Source organism: Lytechinus variegatus, chromosome 3 (assembly GCF_018143015.1).
Source record: "Lytechinus variegatus isolate NC3 chromosome 3, Lvar_3.0, whole genome shotgun sequence".
NCBI classification, from domain to species: Eukaryota; Metazoa; Echinodermata; class Echinoidea; order Temnopleuroida; family Toxopneustidae; genus Lytechinus; species Lytechinus variegatus.
The window spans coordinates 41,111,574-41,132,086 of NC_054742.1; the positions used below are offsets into that span (position 1 = coordinate 41,111,574).

The following is a 20,513-nucleotide window of genomic DNA, read 5'->3' on the forward strand; positions in this document are numbered from 1 at the left end:
CAGATATATATACTCACCGAAAGGCTCTAATGGTTGGCAGTCCTCCAAGGGTCTCAGAAAAGTGAGCAAAGACGGGTGATCGGGTGACGCTCTCACATCGCTGTAATTCTCTACATTCATATTAGTATGGACACATGCGAGCATTGAGAGCTTTAGCATTAGAATGAAGATTTTAATATATCTATAATGCTTTACAGAAGTGTATGACTAATGTAGAGTGAAATACCATCGAAAAATATGAATGTCAAAACTGGTCAATAAAATGTGAATGCTTGGTGAATGTCGAAACTTTACAAACGTATATAGATGCCAAAATTTATTAAGGTAGATTTCAAGAGATAGAACTCACTTTCGACGAATTTGGCATCTTTCTGTGGCAATGAATTTCTTTAAAAGATATTGGGTGAAGTATTTATGGAAACATCACTATACCCAACTGCTTTAATATCAGAACATATCATTACTTCAGCACGAGAGACAAGAATTTTTTTTTTAGTATCGAAGATGAAGAGAATTTACATTTGCCTTTTTGTGACATGAATTATATATCTGGCCGGTGCCTACGAAAAATATTTCATTTTACTTTGAAAACGACTTGCACTGAACTTTGAATTGCCGTAAAAACACTCCATAACAAAGCAATATCCTAACCTTCGGTGTACAATTTCTGTACTAAAAAACAAACGAACGAGCTCAGCAAACATAGCTCTGGTTCCGAAACATCCCATCATTACCTCACTTGTACCCACAGATGATATGACTGATTAGTAATGAATTTCTAAATAAGTGAAAGAAGTGTTCCAAATCACGATTATGCAACATACCTCCACACAAGGTAATAACTTACATGATAATTTTTGAGTTCGACTATCAAGTTTCAAAATGTCTCACCTTGATGTGATGATGTAATATCCAAGAAGGAGTACGAACCCAATGGCGATTGGCACAATGAAACTCAAGAAGTAGAAACTGACTGTGATGATGACGATGAACGATGAGAGCAATTGTGACATAAGATTGACAATCGTTCGTACGGTCTGTAAAAGCCTCTAGAGTAAAGACAAATATCAAGGACAATAAATTGAGTTTACCGGCATGCATAATCTAGAACACGTAACTTTCAATTAACAACACTATTACACATTGTTTTTAGATAGAAGTATCATGACCATTATCATGTTTAATTGTTGGAAATATTGACAAAATAACTTAACATAAAAAAATCTAGAGTATGAGAGTGCCAGGAGCGCGATATCAAGACGGAGTATAGAGGTACAGTGACACCTTTCGTTCGGGGGGGGGGCATACGAAATAATGAAGTGATAAATAGTAGTGGAAAGTGGGAGTGTTATATACAAGCTGAAAAAGGGGGATCTACTCTACATTTAATAAACCCATGCCTTAACATGCTTAATAACAAAAATAATTTCAAACATATATATAAAAGCACTTTTCTTTCGCTCATGTTCATCCTAAAGCTTTCATTGAAATTCCTAGACTCATATACAATGCCTAAGAAAATATACTGTTGAGGGTGAGTTCTCACACTACACAGCAAAAACTGTGGTGTTAACCGGTGTACATAGAGGTCCACACCAGTTATTTTACACCGGTGTTAAATTGGTGGTGTTAGTTTTACACCTATAGGTGTTATTACAACACCTATGGTTGTTACATTTACACTCTTTGGTGTAATGTTCAATCTCTAGGGTATTATTTTAACACCTCAGGGTGTGGTCCTCTATCAACACCAATTGGTGTCAGTTTTAACACCACAGTTTTTACAGTGTTAATATTTTGGAAAATTTAAATAAAATCCTTCATTTTGTTCATATTTAACAAAAATGCATATTTATTAGTAATATTTACAGAATGATATAAAGAAACCAAATAAAATTATGTGCATGTATATTCAAATGTTATCTAAATCAGCTATATCAACCAAAATCAAACATAAAACATACTTGTTGCATTTGATTATGTACATTTTCACCTCAATATTACACTGGTATTGTAATACGAAATCCTTCTAATACCTGATCTATATACTGTGTATCGGTCGAAAAGCGATTCAGTATTCTCCCAATAGGCGTGGTGTCAAAAAACCTGGTTAAAAAAGGGAAAAGGATGCAACATGGTTATGTCATACTCATGTAGGTTTGCTATTTGTTCAGCATCAAAGTCCTTATTCATCTTGAAAAGATATTATTAACCTACTGGCAAATCATATTCTTCAGCTTATAAACGCATATTATTTATAGTATCATCACATGAATATAATGTATTGCAGGAATATTATTGATGATTTAAGAATATAACAATTCATCAGTGATTGGTATGGTCATTGCAAAACGCATTTCTACGAAGTAGATCTGAATCTTAATAATTCTCCCATCATATTTTTGTTACCTAACACATTCCTCCACCCAGTTCTCTCCATTCCTACAAGTCTCCTCCCAACCCATATATCACCATCTTACCATTTCCCTAGTAAATTAAAGAAATTAAGCGAGGAAGCCCGAGTGGCTCTTGGTTGGCCCTTATTCTATCACGATTCTTCTCTATAACCTCATTTACTTGCATGCATCGTATACGGGCATGTGACGCTCCAGTGGGTCGTTTTTTTTGCCAAAAAATCCTTAGACTTGGGTCTTGCTATTGCAAGAAATCCCTAGCTATGGGTCCTATTTTCAACTGAATAACCCTTTGACATGGGTCTGTCTCTGAAAAAAAAATACTTATAGGAATCCCCAGGAAAAGCCCCCGGAAATGTCTATTTTTAAGTAGTGGTCACACCACCAGATATTTGTTGGAGCTGTCCTGGAGCGGTAAAAAAAAATAATCACCGCTCGTTACCGTTCACCACTGTTTAACAGAAGTTGGACACCGTTAAGGCAATGCCGAATACGTTAGGCCAACGCTGATGGTCCCTCCTCCCGCTCCAAAGATATTGACCTGCAAAAAATATTGCGAGCGGTGAGCAGCGGGCAATTATCCGCAAAGTTCACCTGGCTCCAACAACGCCCAGTCAACGTTTGGCACCGCTAGACGCAAGTTCGTGAACGCTTGGGTCCGCTAGGCCAACGCAGAAATCTTGAAAGCTGGACCACCGCTGCGGTGATTAAACTTTGCACAAAGTTTTGTAGAGCAGTTGTATGCGTTTTATGAGCGTAAACGGAATTGCTGGAACGGTGTCGGGCGTTGGAGCAGCGATCCATTGCGGTGATGAACTATGGTTTGCCGTTGGTATGGATATCAACGCTCACTACCGTTCAACCAACGCTAAATCGTCGCCGGCTTCAGCGGTGTACGCAGCCGGGACCCCGGGACAAGTACATGTAGTATTTCCACGTCTAGAAAATGGGTCTATATTTTAAAGAACATGGGTCTATATTTTAAAGAACATGGGTCTGTATTTGGAGAAATATTCTTAGACATGGATACCTGTTCACGGTCAAATGACCCTTAGAAATGGGAAGGGGTTTCGAGCCCCGAACCGCACACACCCGTCCAATCATAATCCAAGTATCCCCCTCCCCTGGGATTTTAACTTTCATCTTTTTATAAGCCGTGAAGAGACAGGCGAAAACTATACAAGTATCACCATTGCAAGAAGTTTTGGCAGAGTTATACACTATAGATCACCGCGATTTATCCGGGTAATCACCGTGGAAGAGGTATTTCATAAGACATTGTTCTTACCGCATGGGTATTGCGATGACATTATCCAGCATGTTGTGATGCATGTTCTTGGCAGCAAGGTAACATCCCACTGTTATCGCACCAACTGAGACAGCTCTCATCACAATATTACCGATCGAGAAAACAGAATATATTGCAACGTAGTAGTTTGTATCATCTAGCAAAGTCTGTTTTGAAATCAACCAAACATACGAGATTTAAGATGGTAAAGACACAATTGCTTAACTTAGATATTATTCTGGTATCCGATTGGTCTGGAAGGGGTCTAATGTAATTCATAGGATTGCATTGTATCATGATCTATGAAGTACTCGAGCTCTTCCTGCGCATCGCTCATTATGTGGTACTCAATTCACGCATAATGTGACGCTGATGCCTTTTAAACAGCAATTTTTTTATATTAATAGAAACGTCAAATTCACTCCTATAAATGCTACCAACGATATTACTACATACAAATAGCGAATAGACATTAGTGCGATGGTGAAATATTTCGCATGGTTTATACAGTACAACTACAATAATCTACTGTGCATTTGAAAATTATATTTCATGGAAAATGTTTTACCTTTGTATCATTGGTTGTCAAACTGTCTTCAGACCAGATTGCTAGCCAGAAGTTTGTGCCTATTTGGATACCTGCCCTCAGTAGGACAGTGATGATGATGAGGAATGCTATGACATAGTTCATCGACTTGAAATATGAGAGATAGACCTTATATGAAACAGAACCCTTCTCTTGGTCCTCTGTCACTATCAGTCGCCCTTTCTCCGTTTCTATATCGGAAAAATAGACGTGATTAAAAAAAATAAGTTTCAATGTAGATAAGTATTTTTTCATGAATTTCAAGACAATCGGATGATACTATACAACGGCATAGCTAAATGTAGGGATACGTACGTGGAATGACAGTGTACCCTCAAGGAATGGTAACATCGTATACTTCACAGACACAATATAAATGAGTCATTAATGAAAGACATGCCGGGAAATGAAAAAAAAATCCTGAGCATTTTGACACCATTAACGATAATATAACATGACGCCATCTTAATATAATGATAACAAAGCATCAGTATTATAACCAGTATAAATTTTGTTGCGAACAAAAAAGTCATTGTCAGAATAAATTATAATCTTAATCAATCCTATCATCTCCTTATGATCACTCCTTATTACTAAGATCATAACGGCATCATCAGTACCAGTATTAGGTATTAATATTGCCATCATCATCGTAGCTGTTGACGTCGTCATTTTTTCATTATTAATCTCATGGACATTATGGTCATCATCATTATAACCACCTCATTGTCATCCTTATCAAAACCACATCCGCCATGAAGAATAAAACAAATTCATCAAATGTATTGTCACCACCATCATCATCACTCCCACCATCATCGTTAACTCCATCCTTATCAACATCCACATCAACGTTATTTTCAAAATAACATCCATAATCATCATCACGGCCACCACGACCATCATCATCATCTATTAAACGATTATCATAATTATGAATTTATTATCGCCCTGCTCTTCATCATCACCACTGCCACAATAATTGCTCATGCACGTTGTCATTATCGTCGTCGTGACTTCCATCCCATGCAGAATATTACCTGAAGCTTCGGAGGGTGTTCTTGATCTAGGGACAAGTCGAGATATTTGTTTCTTTAGAGCCTTTCTTTCTTCTAAGATAGCTTCAGACTCGGCCCCTGAGAGTTCCGCTTCTGATTCGCTGAATGTCTGCATCGCTCTCTGCCAATCATCACACAGTGAAGGGTCAGCCTTGGCAATTTCTTCTGGGTCACCATGAAGAGCGACACGCCCATCTTGCATTACAATGATCTATTGTGACAGAAAATGTAATTGTGGCGTGGCCAACACAGAACGTTATTAAGATATAGCATGTGAGTATAGCCGTAAAAATACGAATGTAGCTGTATGCCGATGGAGAAGATGTGGGGCAGTTATCACTACTGTCTTCTAAGTGATAAAAAACTATATTTTACTGCAAAATGATGATTATGAATAGCATTCAAACCAAATTATTTGCCATAAACTTGATCTAAATCTGAATATACAAAACATGGCCTGTTTGTTTTGGCTCCCTAATATATCTTGTGTTTTCTGCTTCGCTAGGAAAAAATAATTTTGTGTATTCTTTGAAAGCAAATGGAGTGCGTATACTCTTGTCGGTTTATTTTTCCCCTAAAAATACTACATATTGCTACATATATAACAAGAAAAATTATTAGAATTGTACATAGGATTGATTATTTCTTCAATGATTAGTGAATTAAAGATGACCGACACCCGCTCACCTTATCAGCCTCTGGTAAATACTGTAATTGATGGGTGACGAGGATAATGGTTCGTTTCTGTTTCTTGAGAATCTTGAGAATACCATTTTCGAAGAGATGAGCTCCGACATGCATGTCGAGAGCTGACAAAGGATCGTCCTATTAAGAAACAAAGAAAAGAAGAAGAGACATTCTTCAATACCCTTACAATTTCTTTGGAAGAAAGTGAATCTATAATTTGCAAGGAAATTACAGACAACGCTAATCATTTAAATAATAATTTTAAAACAATTACTTTCACAGCCCACTTAACTCCACTTAACTTGCACTATTAATCCCACCGATCTACCCTTAGAAAAACAGATGGGCAATGTGAACAGTACCCGTGATGTGTTGAACCCTTTCACCATAAAGAATTCATACCAATATGACAATATCTCTGTCAGAATACATGGTCCTAGCTACACTGACTCGCTGTTTCTGCCCACCACTCAGGTTGATACCCTTTTCACCGATCTCTGTATGATCTCCTCCAGGTAACATCGCGATATCTGGACCAAGAGCGCACGCGTCTACGACCTTCTGGTACCTGCAAACAGAATAAAAATCGGGACAAAAAAAATGAATATGAGGGTTCCCATTTATTCTTTGAAGCAGTGATCATGGGTGACGTATTCGGAATTGGCGTCATTATAAGTAGAAAATACCAATTCGGGTAAAGAGTGTGTGTGGGAGGGGGGTGAGGGTTTGTCGGGGGGGGGGGGGGGTTGTGTTCTGTATCTACAGCTTTTCCCAGTTGCTGTGTTTGTCTGATTTTTTTACCACAGACTCATGCGACCTCTTGCGCCTGTGACGCAGCCATTGATATAACAAATTCCTGAAGAGACATGCACTACAACCCCCCTGGACCATAGAGGATCATAATAAAGAATGGCTTTCATTTTCTCTAGAATTGCAGAGGTTTGCGTAACGACAGGACACGTGCGATCTGTTACGCATGTACTTGTTTGCTTTCACTTCTTTATATGCATTTCATCAACACCTTTACGCATTAGATGTTTTATGAACGCGATATCACTTATAGTATTGCTACTTTTATAATGTGCCAAATACTTACTTGAGATTGTCAAAAGAAGATCCAAATAGGATGTTTCCTTTTAGTGAAGCATTCATCAGCCATGCCTTCTGAGGCCCGTATGCTATTGTTGATCCATTCCTGGACAAATATTATTCAGAGTTATGTCACTTCATTCACAAATCATTCATGGCGTCAAAAGGTATTCCAATACTATTATATCCCGTAACTTGGATTTGATGTTTCAATTATCATTCGAAGATTGTATATTCCTGTTAACTTCATTTTGTTCTCGATATTAATTAGAATATCAATGGTTTTGAGGATAACAATTATCTTACATGAAAAATCTTTTGGAATAATATAATTTCGAATTCATTCATATGTATGTAAGATATTTTTTTATCACTAGGATTTTAAAAATGGTGGTCGTGACTGGCGATGCAGATATTTTGAGACAAGGGTGATCTATCAAATTGCAATTGGTCCACATCGCTAATACACTTTTAAATGGTAATTATTTTAATACTTACTGTACTAAAACTTGTCCTCTTAATGTCGTCATTTCTCCCATCATAGCTTGTAACAAGGATGATTTTCCACTCCCAACCGTACCTATAATCACTGTTAGTTGACCTAGCATTCCCAATATTTCGATATAAAGATGAAAATTGTAACTGACTGAAAGACAAAGTTATTTTCCTCTATGTAAGGGAGTACGCAAGAAAAACTTACATCATCTATTAAAGGTCAAGTCCAGCCCAGAAAAATTTCGATTTAAAACAACTAATAGAGAAAAGTCGAACGAGTGTAACGCTGAAAATTTGATTTTAAAATCGGATGTAAAGAAAAGAAACTTGTGAAAATTTCCCAAAATACTTATATGAACAAGTCAGCGGAATGCAAATGAGAGAGTCGATGATGTCTCTCACTCATTTTTTTTTTATTGTTTTAAATATGAAATATTTCAATCTTTAAAGATTTAACAAGGACCAACTAGACTGAACCATAAAATGTTTTAAAAATGGTAATTCAATGTTAAGAGAGGAATAAATTTTTCTTTCATATGACAATGAGGGGAAAATAAGAATATTTCATATGATGAAATACAAAATAAATAGTGAATAGATGACGTCATCAGTACCTTCATTTGGATACAGAACAGGATGTGCAGATAAGTATTTTGTTAAATTTCAAATGAAATTTTAAAGTGTCATAACTTACTTATTTTACATCCGATTTTGATGAAATTCTCAGTGTTATGCTTGTTGGATTTTTCTCTTTATTCAAGAGAACTTTTGTTGGGGTATAATTGTTGTTTAACATCTTTTCTGTAAAACAATGACTACAACAAAGCATCAAATATTTTAATATTCAGACTCAACAGTATTTTGACTTATTCTCTCCGCTATTTACTGTAATCGACTGTAAAAACCGGAAGTACAAAAACGGTTTTTTAAACCAAATTTTCACCATTCATCTCATGTCATATATCATACATCCATTGTTAATCCACGTTAATCCAGTATAAATCAGAAGACTATCGTTCATAATATGAATGATCAGCTGATTGGTGACAGATTCTTTATTTTGATATGTCTCAATTAACACAAATTGAATGAGTTATCAATCTTTACCTGCTGGTATGTCTACGTTGATATCTCTTATGACCGGTATTGCGGAATCGGGATCCCATGTGTAAAAGCCGTCCCGAACCTGTAGCACAAACGTTGAATTCTTATGATATAGGACCTACTGTACATGTCATCAAAAAGCATCAAGAGGTAATGAAAAATCATGCTGCATTTTATCGAGGTTCGAGCATTGTTTCAAAAGATTTCATGTATGGAGGACTAGAAATTAGATAATTCATAGGTAGAGCGGGTGTCCCCCTGGGGGGGGGGGGGGCAGAGGGCAGCGACCCTTTTTATTATAAGCTTGTTTGTTGTTGCTGATTAGTGAAAGACAGAAGACAGCATCCAAAAGAGGAATTTTAGACGAGTAATTCTGTATAATATGATACAGGAGAAAATGACATCTTAAGCATGTTTAGCTCGTCTCCCCCTTCTATCAACACTTTCTTCGCGGTCCCTATATTATCAACATCCTCGTCGCTTCTTCTATCTCTCACCCTCTCTGTCTCCCCCATCCCCTCTCTCTTTCAACTCCCCCCCCCCTTTCTCAATCTTCATTAGTATCCATTTCCGGCTTTTCTCTCTTTCTTTTAATTGTCCTCCAATTTTTTTTCTCGTTTTCCACCCCTTCATCCAATCTAATAACAATGTTTCGAGATCAGTGACAGGACCTTTTTTTCTCTATCTCTCTCACTCTCTTCATCGAAATATTGTTCTCCTTACTCCGTTTTTCATTGTAATTTTCCGCTACTGATGTAGGTAAGAGGAAGTCTAAACTCTCTCTCTTTTTTTTTAAACTCACACGTATTGCGACATCTGCTGGAATGAATTCTCTATTGGACCTCGAATCCATGGACCCGTATGACTTCTTGTCCTCATAACTCATTGTCAGTGATTTCGTCATTTGAATCTCGTGATCTTCATGCGAGGCCGATTTTATCTTTCCGTTTTTCATAGTGTCCTCTACCACCTGATAATAAAGCGACAAGAAAAAATCAAATTCAACAATGACGTTAGGGAGCTTTCGTAAACACAACGGAAGTAAGGACGATGGGTTTAGATATAGGAATGGATCTGTGCAATGCACGTGCGTGTATACAGTGGCGTACCGTGGGTCACGGCATGGGGGGGCATCAGCAAATATTTTGAGTTACTTATTGGGCGCGCGAAGCGCACTCAATTTCCAGATATACAGACTTAATAGAGACATTTTTAGGATTGATCCATTAAAGGTTCCCTATTCACAACGTCAACCATTAACAAATTTCACCGATCGTTATAATATTTCTTTTTACAAAATATTTATCTTTTCATTTTCTTTTCATAAAATACTCAATGCTAAGAGATTAAAATATTCCCTTTGGAAATATGTCATTTTAGCACTATAGCAACATGAGTGACTTGTTGGTTTAAAAAAACTGTGTTTAATATTGGTTTATTTGCACGAACAAAAATTTCACATTGTTTGAATTTTCCTATTCTTGTCATATCAAAGGAAATACGAATAACAGACAATATATTATAGAATATATCTTTAAGATATGTAATTACGAGAAAACACAAGTAGAACATGTGAGCCTGGTTTAATTATCTAATTTTCGATGTCATAAAACAATGAAATATCATTCATATGGGAAATGCTGGAGTTTAGGAATACATTTCGCTATCAATAAAAATGAAGTTATTTTTCAATTTTTAACAAATCTATATATAATGCTTATAACATCAAAATCAAATCAACAATTACTCAAGCAATAGAAAATGTTTGAATACCTACCCTTCCAAAGTCATCTTTGGTTTCAATTTCTGGACCACTGAGGAAGAAACTCAATCTGTTCGTGCTCACCCAGGCAGTCACAAACAGATTGATCACAAAGGGAAGAACGAACATCGGGTCAGTCAGGGCATTGAGCAGGGATAGTGATGAAAAAGCGACATCGGGTGTGAGGACCTTCCCAGTAATGGCAGTATACGTTGAAAAACACTGTTATATAAAACAAAAAAATATATATATTAATATCCGAGGGGAAGTGTGCATTGAAACACATGCCCAATGTCAGGATGGTAAGAAGTCTTAACAATAGGGCCTATTACAAAATTTTCCGAAGCATATTGGAATATAAAAAGAAGTATATATTATCGCTACCGATGTATACAAAACAATATAATAATAACTGATCGGAGCGCCCACACCAATTTCATTAAGAAACATTATTTACTCTATTATGCCTATTCTTACCCTTGTTTTCTACTATAATGCCGTTAATGTAACTTTGTAAAAAAAATACCTATCTGACTACGTTCATTCGTTCCGAGAACATAATTATTTAAGTAAAAATGATTCAATTGTTCTGTGTAAGAGCGATCTTGAATATGGATCATAGATTTGATATAACAGTCAAATAATGATAACAATCTGCTGCCGCCCCAAAAGCCAAAAATAATAAAATATTACTCTATGCCCACAAGAAATTTCTCTTAATAATGTCTAATTCTATTGGTACCTATACCAGGAGGTTCGCTATTATCGGGGTCCCAGAATTGACAACAACTGTTGATGAATGAATAAAGAAATTATTTTTTAAAGACAATTATTGTTATCGATCGTCTAATTCTATCGGTACCTACCAGGAGATTCGCTACTATTGGGGTCCCAGAATTGACAACAACTGTTGATAAATGAAGGAAGAAATTATTTCAAAGACAATTATTGTTGTCGATCGTTACACTGTATTCCTATAATAATTTTACCTTTGCTTAAATCCTCATCATTTTGTCCCCCAAGTTTGTTATTAAAAAAATTATCCGAAAGACGTTAAAAGTTTGAACTCCCAGTTCATCTGATTCTTCAGCTGATGTTTCTTTCCTCTACACGGAACAATAGGGTTTGTTATTCTCAATATCAAATTATTTTCGAGATTTATCATTTGTGATTTTTTTTCCTAATTCAAGAACTATAAGGTTCAACAAAACGATTCTGGTTTTATTGGACAGACAGTATACATCGAGTTCACTACAATCCGAAGCAGGTATAGTCCGGAACAAAATACATTCATTTTTTGGTCAGAAAAACATCTTTTTTTAAAAGAAAATATTTATTCAGTGTTAATCCACAAAGCAAATAACCAAATGCAAAATTCATTGATACTTTATAAGGGAGCATTTTTGTTTCTTGGAATATGGAACCTCATTTCAACATCCAATAATGATAAAAAGTGAAATACCGAAAATCGAATTCACAAAACCGTGATAGGAAGGACTGTAACCATCGAAAAACCTAATCTTCGGATAAACGAACATAATCATCACTGCCATTAAAAAAAATGTTTCCATTTTTGAAAACCTATTATAAGGTTAAAGCCACTACCTTTATCGTTGTTTGTTAAAAAAAAATCGACCATGCTTACAGTTAATGGCAGCAAGAAGATAAACTACGGAGAGTTTGTCCAACTCTTTTCCTCTTATAACCTTGATAAATCCTTTGAACATCCTTTCCCATCCATAAAGCTTCAGTATCTTCATTCCTTGCAACATTTCATTAGATGATTTCAATCTTTGGTCTGCTTTAGCCTGCACAGTATCGGAAAAAGGTAAAAACATAAACAACTGTCCTACTAATGGTCACATGATCACTGTCTGGACAATGAATAAGGATTAGTATAATAATACTACATAATAATTTTTAACTTAATAAAATATGTTGAAGAACATCGGCTAGTTTTCACACAAGATTTTCATCATATTTGTTCAGCATGAGGTTTGGATCAATTCACTGGCATCGGCATACGGGTGTGGAGGGGTCGGGGACTGTAACGTCTCCAGAGTATTTTCTTTAATGCAAAACTGGGAATTGCAAATGAATGAATGAATGAATCTTTATTTCGTTTCAAATCCGATAACAAACAACAACAACAACAACAACAGTAAATCAATGTGATACAAGCAAATAGCAAAGAACAAAAAGTAAATATTACAGGATGATATACATAATACATACACCACTTTTTATATAATATACATGTAAGTAACACCCATGAGAATAGATGGAAATGAAAGGTGGTGACCTACTATAAAAGCTTAGCTTGTGGGCCATAGGCCACCAGAATATTAAGAACTTACATTAGCAATCATTTAAAACATCATAGAACAAGCAAACAAAAAAATTGTAGTAACCAAGGTACAGATATACATATTTACAAAAGATACACTAAAAAGTAACAGAAAGTGAAATGCAGAATGCAAACAAATCCTATTAGACCTAAACTATGAGAATCTAAAATTCAAAAGAAGAAATAAAAGAAGAAAAAAAAAATAGGCAGAGCTCTATTTTTGCAGGGACAATTTTGGAAAGAATACAATTTATAAAGTTAGACGAGATATAACAAGCAGGCATTCCTTCACTGATCTAAGTATTTCTTCAGCAAATCGGTCTTTAACTTGTTTCTAAAAACACTGAGGCTAACTGATTGCTTCAAAGAAGAAGGAAGGGAGTTCCATAATTTTGGCCCAGTATAAACAAATGCATTTAGCCGAAAACTAGTTTTGACCAATGGCAAGTGGAGAAAAGAAACTTGTCTTGTATAGTAAGAATGGATTTGGTCATTTCTAACACATAATGAATAAAGGGCAAGAGGAAGTTCTCTTTTATTTAATTGATACATAATGCAACCGAGGTTGAGATCAAATATGTCATGTAAATTAAGGAACTTGTTTACATGAAACAAAATATTAGTGTGACATCGTGAACTAACTCCACATACTAGTCTAATTACCCTTTTCTGCACTTTTAATAACCCATCCAAATTAACTTTAGCAGCGTTACCCCAGGCAAGGATGCAATAATTCAAGTAAGGCAAAATGAGAGTTGAGTACAACATGCATAAAATATGTTTTGTGAATATACTCTTCGATGAATTAATGACTCCTGAATTTCTGGAAAGAAGTTTACATAGGCTAAATGAGATATGTGAACTTTCCAATTCAGCTTACTATCAATGTGTACCCCAAGGAATTTCGTACTCAATACTTCAGTAATCTGAACATCATTAATTTTAATATCATCTGGCAATGTTGATAGGGTATTGCTGAATAACATGTAGTTTGTTTTAATAAGATTTAAGGAAAGCCTGTTAGCAATGATCCATTCGTTAACAGAAATCAATTCTGAATTGATAGTTTGCAATAAATTGCAGGGGTTCTTTCTTTCCAATTATTCAGTGGAAACCCTGGTTCTCGTTTGAAAGAGGAACATCCGTTTTCTATAATGCACTAACAGACACAAATAGAACGCCGAGGATGAAAACAAAAGAAAGAAATGAGACTGAACGACTGTCGCACTGTCCCTGCATAGTGAAAGTATTAAGTTTGTTTCTTTAAAGTTCTGTTCAGGGATGGGAAATCATAAATAGATTTGGGAAGGGCAATATCTGTGTATTTTGAAAGCGGAGACAATTAAAGAGTGACCTAACGGTGAATTTATACTTCTCAATGAATATATTTATATGAATATTCTTTCATATCTTCCGTCTTATACTTTGCCATTTTCTGCTTTATTTTGTTTTGCTAATATCTCTAAAAATCATATGGACGAAGGGGTGGTCGCCCCACTCTGTGTTGCTGCTCCTGCCTAAAGATATTCATTTAGGACGGAAATATGACTTACCATGACCCCTTTCATATTATTCGCATAAGCTGTTGCAATCTTCAATTGTACTGGAACAACGAGGAAGAATATAGCTACTCCAATGAATGCAGGTGGTCCCAACTGGAGATAAAGCAATACTAAGGTTACCGCAATCTGCAAAGGAACAACGGAAATAAATAGAATGATAAGGTTTCTTAAAAGTTCAAGGATACGTTTGATCATAAATATAATTACCTTACTTTCTATTGCCTATAACCAGTCTATATTTCTTTGTTGTGCACATTGGAAGGAAGGTCAAATCAAATGGCGTCTACACAGTCATAGTAGGTCCATGACACAGTGAACATTTAAAAAATGCAATCTCTAACCAAAAGCAGGAAGAAAAAAAAGAAGGAAAAAGAAGTCAGTAGTGACTGAATGAATTGACCATTTGCCCTCCCAACCTGGATGCAAGATTAAGACCAATCGTTCATTTTATATTCCTAAGACACACTTTTTTAGTTTAAAAAATACTAAATTCGCTACTTAGAAGGTTTAATCAAGACAGGGTCAAGTAAAAAAATGAAGTGAGAAAAATCAGTTTTATTTCAATTTTTAAGCCTAAAACATTGCACGGTAGGTATTCTTATCATCTGTTAAAGAATTCCCCTCAAACATGAATACTAAAAAAATACAATACAAAAAAAATAGCCCTCCCCCCTCCAAAAATGAATAATAAAATATATTGTACCCGAATTGGTGCAACCCACACTTCATTGCCGCGATCGAAGAAAAACTGAACATTGGCTGCATCAACTGACATGTGATTGGTCACCTGACCCATCGTCATCATACCACCTGACATGGCATATGTCGACAACCGGAGAGACTTCTCATACACCATACTCTGTCAATGGAGAGTAGATAAATCATGCAAAATTGATGTGATTATCCGTTATCATCATCATCACTATTAATAAGCGAAAATTCCGTCCCAACTTGTATAATCTTAGATTTATTCATTTCCGTTCAACAAAACAAAAAATATATAATTGGTTACATGTTCAAAATAACAGACAGTTCAATGGCATCTTACAGGGCTTATGCAAAAGGAAATTTTAAAAGAAGTAAGAAAACCAAAAGTTTTACAGATATTTTTTTTAGGGTTATCAAAATAAGATATCTATCTACTTTATTAAAGAAGAAGGGAACTGTGGGGGATTATTGAAATGATTAGACAGGGTATTAGGAAACGATCTTGAAACAAAAATCAGTCAAATACCTGTAACTAAGTGAATTTAAAAATCTCGTTATATTTCTTTGGTGATAATCAAATATGCAAATGTTTACAATTGAGAGGTCTTTACTGTCGGTGTATAACGTTTAGTTCACCATTGTCCCTCAAGGTGCAGTTTGTCCTTCAAGATATTTAATGGAAAAAAATTGATAAAACATTTGCCGAGTTCACAAAAAGGACAATCACCATCTTCATAGACAATTTTAAAATATCGAATTTTGTGTACAGAATTGACAGTCGTACTAAGCCTGTCACAATGTAATTACACTTTCAATTGAGGATCGCCATCGAAATTAGAAACAAGAAACTAAACTTCATAAGTAACTTCTCTCTACCCTGTATTTTCTCACCATTTTCCTCAAGGTTTCATCATCCTTTACCTTTTTTTATTATTAATTTCAACTCTAAAAGCCGAATTATGTACACTCTCAAAACAAATCAGTCAAAATGACTAGTTAATAGGATCAGCAGGGTGCAACTGTTATTCTAGTTATATTTGACTATTTTCTAGTTGTATTTTACTACATGGTTATTTCTGACTAGAACATACATCAGGAATGTGACTAGACAGTCGCATGCACCCATCTGACTACTGATCTAGTCAATGTGACTGATAGGAAAATAACTGATAGGAAATAACTGATAGGAAAATAACTGATAGGAAAATAACATTAGTTTGTTGTGCTTTTACGATAGATCGATCTAGCAGAATTTATGAAGTTGTTTTTTTATTCATCGACCCATCATTTTAATTACCTTTTCTTTATATAAAAGTGATGAGGACTTCCCATTCGTTTATCTTTACAAGATGAAAGAAATATACTAGGATGTTTATGCTATAAAGGTACTTTATGCTACAATGAGTACAAGATGTACATAAAAGATCTAGAAATGAGCGACGGCGTTCATCTAAGAGGTAAATGCGAAAGTTGCAGCAAATTCAAACGGAGAATTGAAAGGGCTGTCTCATGAAATGAAGTCTGTAATTCCTTTCAGCTTTATGCGTTTGAAGAACGTGTGCATTTGCGTGACTCTGCAGTTCGTGAAATATAGGCAAACATTCAAACACATTTTATTGACCAGGTAAACAATCCTTCAAGACCTTTGGAATGATTGCACACTATAATGCATTTCTTTATAACTGCTTTTTAAATCTAGCTTTAGCATAACTCTCTGCCACGTTTTTAAATGTGTCACAAAAATTGGAAATAATATATCATGGTACTGGGGTACACCATGATTATTATATTTACATTATAATACGACTGATGAGGCCTACCAATTAAAAAAATGTCACGTGCCCATGGACATCATGCTAAACTAATAAATTATGATTGCACACTATAATGCATTTCTTTATAACTGCTTTGTAAATCTAGCTTTAGCATAACTCTCTGCCACGTTTTTAAATGTGTCACAAAAATTGGAAATAATATATCATGGTACTGGGGTACACCATGATTATTATATTTACATTATAATACGACTGATGAGGCCTACCAATTAAAAAAATGTCACGTGCCCATGGACATCATACTAAACTAATAAATTATGATTGCACACTATAATGCATTTCTTTATAACTGCTTTGTAAATCTAGCTTTAGCATAACTCTCTGCCACGTTTTTAAAGGTGTCACAAAAATTGGAAATAATATATCATGGTACTGGGGTACACCATGATTATTATATTTACATTATAATACGACTGATGAGGCCTACCAATTAAAAAAATGTCACGTGCCCATGGACATCATACTAAACTAATAAATTATATTTTGCAAATAGAGCATAAAACATTATTTGTTTTCATTTATAATAGTTATTCGAAAGTAAAATCAAATTTAACTTTATAATGAATGCAGGGGCGGATCCAGGAATTTTTCCAAATTTTGACAAGCCCCCCCCCAAAAAAAAAAAAAATTGACAAGCAAAAAAAAAAGGTCTTCAATTTCAAAGGGGAGGCACATTTCGGTTTTAATTGCATTTTTACATTACAAATTTTTCTTCTCGAGGGGAGGGGGGGGGGGCACATGCCCCCTCTGTGCCCCCCTCAATGAATGTCAAGTACTTGTACTTGAATAAAATGAAACTTACACATTATTCTTATCGAAAAGAACGATTTCCCCTTGATTCAGTCGAATTAAAAAAAAGATTACTGCATATAATGTGCAAAAACAAAATTGTGGGGTGAAAGCGGAGCTGAAATATATACGATATAATAAATGCTTTACCAGCAGTGAGTTATTATTACTTCTTTATGTCCATGTGAGTTTTTCAGAGTGTAGGCCTACTAGTACTCATAATTGTGTTTGGTTCATAACTGCATACCCAGGGTAGCCACTTCAGCTGTAAGCTGTTCTTCCAGCGGTCCCCGCAATAATAGCATGTTATTATTACCCTTTTCCATTCTCATTCGTCGAGCCCCTGACAATAAGAATAAGATCCCATTTTCAAAATCTTTGGTATGACTCAGCCGGGGAACGAACCCACGACTTACCGTTGATGAGGCGTGCACTCTACCATCTGAGCCAGCCAAAGCATACACACTTACCCCCCCCCAAAAAAAAAAACTGCACACCTAGATTCCTTGAATGCAAATAGCATTTCCATATCTTTCAATTAAAAAAAAGAGCACTGTTAATTAAAGGACAAGTCCACTTCAACAAAACTTGATTTGAATAAAAAGAGGAAAAATCAGCAAGCATAACCCTGAAAATTTCATCAAAATCGGATGTAAAATAAGAAAGTTATGACATTTCAAAGTTTCGCTTCATTTCACAAAAACAGTTATATGAACGAGCCAGCTACATCCAAATGAGAGAGTCGATGATGTCATTCACTCACTATTTCTTTTGTTTTTTATTGTTTGAAATATAAAATATTTTTATTTTCTCGTCATTGTCATGTGAAATGAAGTTTCATTCCTCCCTGAACACGTGGAATTCCATTATTTTAATATTGTGTGCTTCAGGCAAGGAGGTCCCAATCGTCAAACTCGTAAAAATTGAAATATTGTATAATTCAAACAATAAAAAACAAAAGAAATTGTGAGTGAGTGACATCATCAACTCTCTCATTTGGATGTAACTGGCTCGTTCATGTAACTATTTTGTTAAAAATAAGCGAAACTTTGAAATGTCATAACTTTCTTATTTTACATCCGATTTTGATGAAATCTTCAGCATTGTGCTTGTCTGATTTTTCTCTATTGATTCAAATCAACATTTTTCTGAGGTAGACTTGACCTTTAAGTGCACTGCTCACGGACATTGTGCCGTGGCCAGGGATCGACCCCCGGGCTTTCAAATGACTTGCCACGGCACCTCCACACAAACACACACGCACACCTTCCCATACTAGGCGATCCAGGTAAAGGAGACAACCCCTTATGAATTTTTGTAAAAGTAAAAAAAAAAAAGTTAAACGAAGAAAGAAAAAGGAAATAAAAATATTTATACCACCGTGTTTAATTGATAAAACTCAAGAATTCACCTTGAGGTAGTTTTGTCCTCTTGTGCCACTACTGGATTTACCTTCTATGGATTATCTGTTTTTTCTCTCTCTTACTTTTCACATTTACTGTATGCAAGTACAGCATATTGTATCAAGTTTATGATTCTTCTGAAAGTTCAAAAAATGAAAACAAAACAATCCAATCACATTAGACTGATGAGTTTTGTTTTTGTCGTGACAGCTATATATAAAGCTGGATTAATGTTCCTTTTGAAGTTTGATAAACACATTGAATATTCCATACTAACCTGAATTGCGGATTTCACGTGAACTCCCTCTACGGCACATATATAGTAATATGTCTGGTCCATTGTATGGCGAGTTAAAGCTGCTATGTAAATTACTCCGACCAAAACGAAACCATTCCCAAAAAATTCATCAATTGTAACATGATGAGGGCTAGGAACCTGGATAAGAAAAAGATCCATCATTCTAAGAATCTCATAGCTCTTTGTAGGTAATAGTAATATAATGTGATAATGGTTATCATGATGGTGATAATTACAATAATGATAATGATAATAATGTATAATAACGATAATTCTCAACATCAACGTCGTCATCTCGGTCATCATGATCATAAGGATGATGTTGAATAATCATGATAATGGCAATGGCAAGAATAAAGACAGTGATGATGATTAATGACAATTGTGTTGACAATATTCATCAAATTGATGATATTTAAATAAAATATGCATTACTAATATCGAATTATGAAATAAGTATTAGAGTTTGGAATTGAAGATGTTATCGATGGATCTTTCTAGACTTGGAGATGAAGGTGTATCCAATCTTTACAAAATAATTATGAGGTCAAAGACTCGGGAAATTGAAAATATAATTTTTTTTCTTTGTAATAGGATATTACTATTTAAAATTTAACTGATATGACAAAGATTTGGAAAGATCGACCCTCAGAGAGAATTAATCAGTTCTTGGTTGATAATTGGTCCAACATACTTATTAAAATTAAACCTTAATGCTGTATAAAGTAAAGCTAAAAAGGGTGACTATACTCTGCCATGCAAAGGTAAGGTAAAATATATAAACACGCTAAAATGTGCAAACCTATCTCCAATGAAAAATGGATAAATACATAATTATAAAAAAACATATTCGTTATAAGCTCTCTTGCTTACTAATATTAAACATTGCGGATGTCATAAAATAAGCATATATTATAACCATAAGAAAACACTTTGAAAGATAACTTTTGAAGTGCATGGTTCAACACCATAAATCCTTACCATCAGGGTCATAAATAATAATTGTTTGGGTTTTTCTGCATTTGAAATGGGCTGTTCTGAAAGTTATCTAGTGACTATAAATGCTAACGAAACTCGATAGTGATTTC

The 20,513-nt window shown here is 35.1% G+C and overlaps 1 protein-coding gene across 1 annotated transcript in view; it reads right to left on the reverse strand.

Moving 5' to 3' along the window:
- Nucleotides 1-20,513, reverse strand: part of LOC121411037 (ATP-binding cassette sub-family C member 9-like) — a 35,556-nt gene that overhangs the window by 6,936 nt on the left and 8,107 nt on the right. The window contains exons 4-21 of the mRNA XM_041603505.1: nt 19,405-19,563; nt 15,096-15,251; nt 14,384-14,518; nt 12,129-12,291; nt 11,350-11,390; nt 10,499-10,705; nt 9,524-9,691; nt 8,725-8,803; nt 7,621-7,723; nt 7,130-7,228; nt 6,436-6,601; nt 6,034-6,171; nt 5,329-5,557; nt 4,271-4,479; nt 3,703-3,869; nt 2,037-2,106; nt 892-1,049; nt 18-110 (exon numbers count right to left, since the gene is read on the reverse strand). Of these exons, the coding sequence (XP_041459439.1) occupies nt 18-110; nt 892-1,049; nt 2,037-2,106; nt 3,703-3,869; nt 4,271-4,479; nt 5,329-5,557; nt 6,034-6,171; nt 6,436-6,601; nt 7,130-7,228; nt 7,621-7,723; nt 8,725-8,803; nt 9,524-9,691; nt 10,499-10,705; nt 11,350-11,390; nt 12,129-12,291; nt 14,384-14,518; nt 15,096-15,251; nt 19,405-19,563 (2,540 nt within the window). The remainder of the gene's footprint in view (nt 1-17; nt 111-891; nt 1,050-2,036; nt 2,107-3,702; nt 3,870-4,270; nt 4,480-5,328; nt 5,558-6,033; nt 6,172-6,435; nt 6,602-7,129; nt 7,229-7,620; nt 7,724-8,724; nt 8,804-9,523; nt 9,692-10,498; nt 10,706-11,349; nt 11,391-12,128; nt 12,292-14,383; nt 14,519-15,095; nt 15,252-19,404; nt 19,564-20,513) is intronic.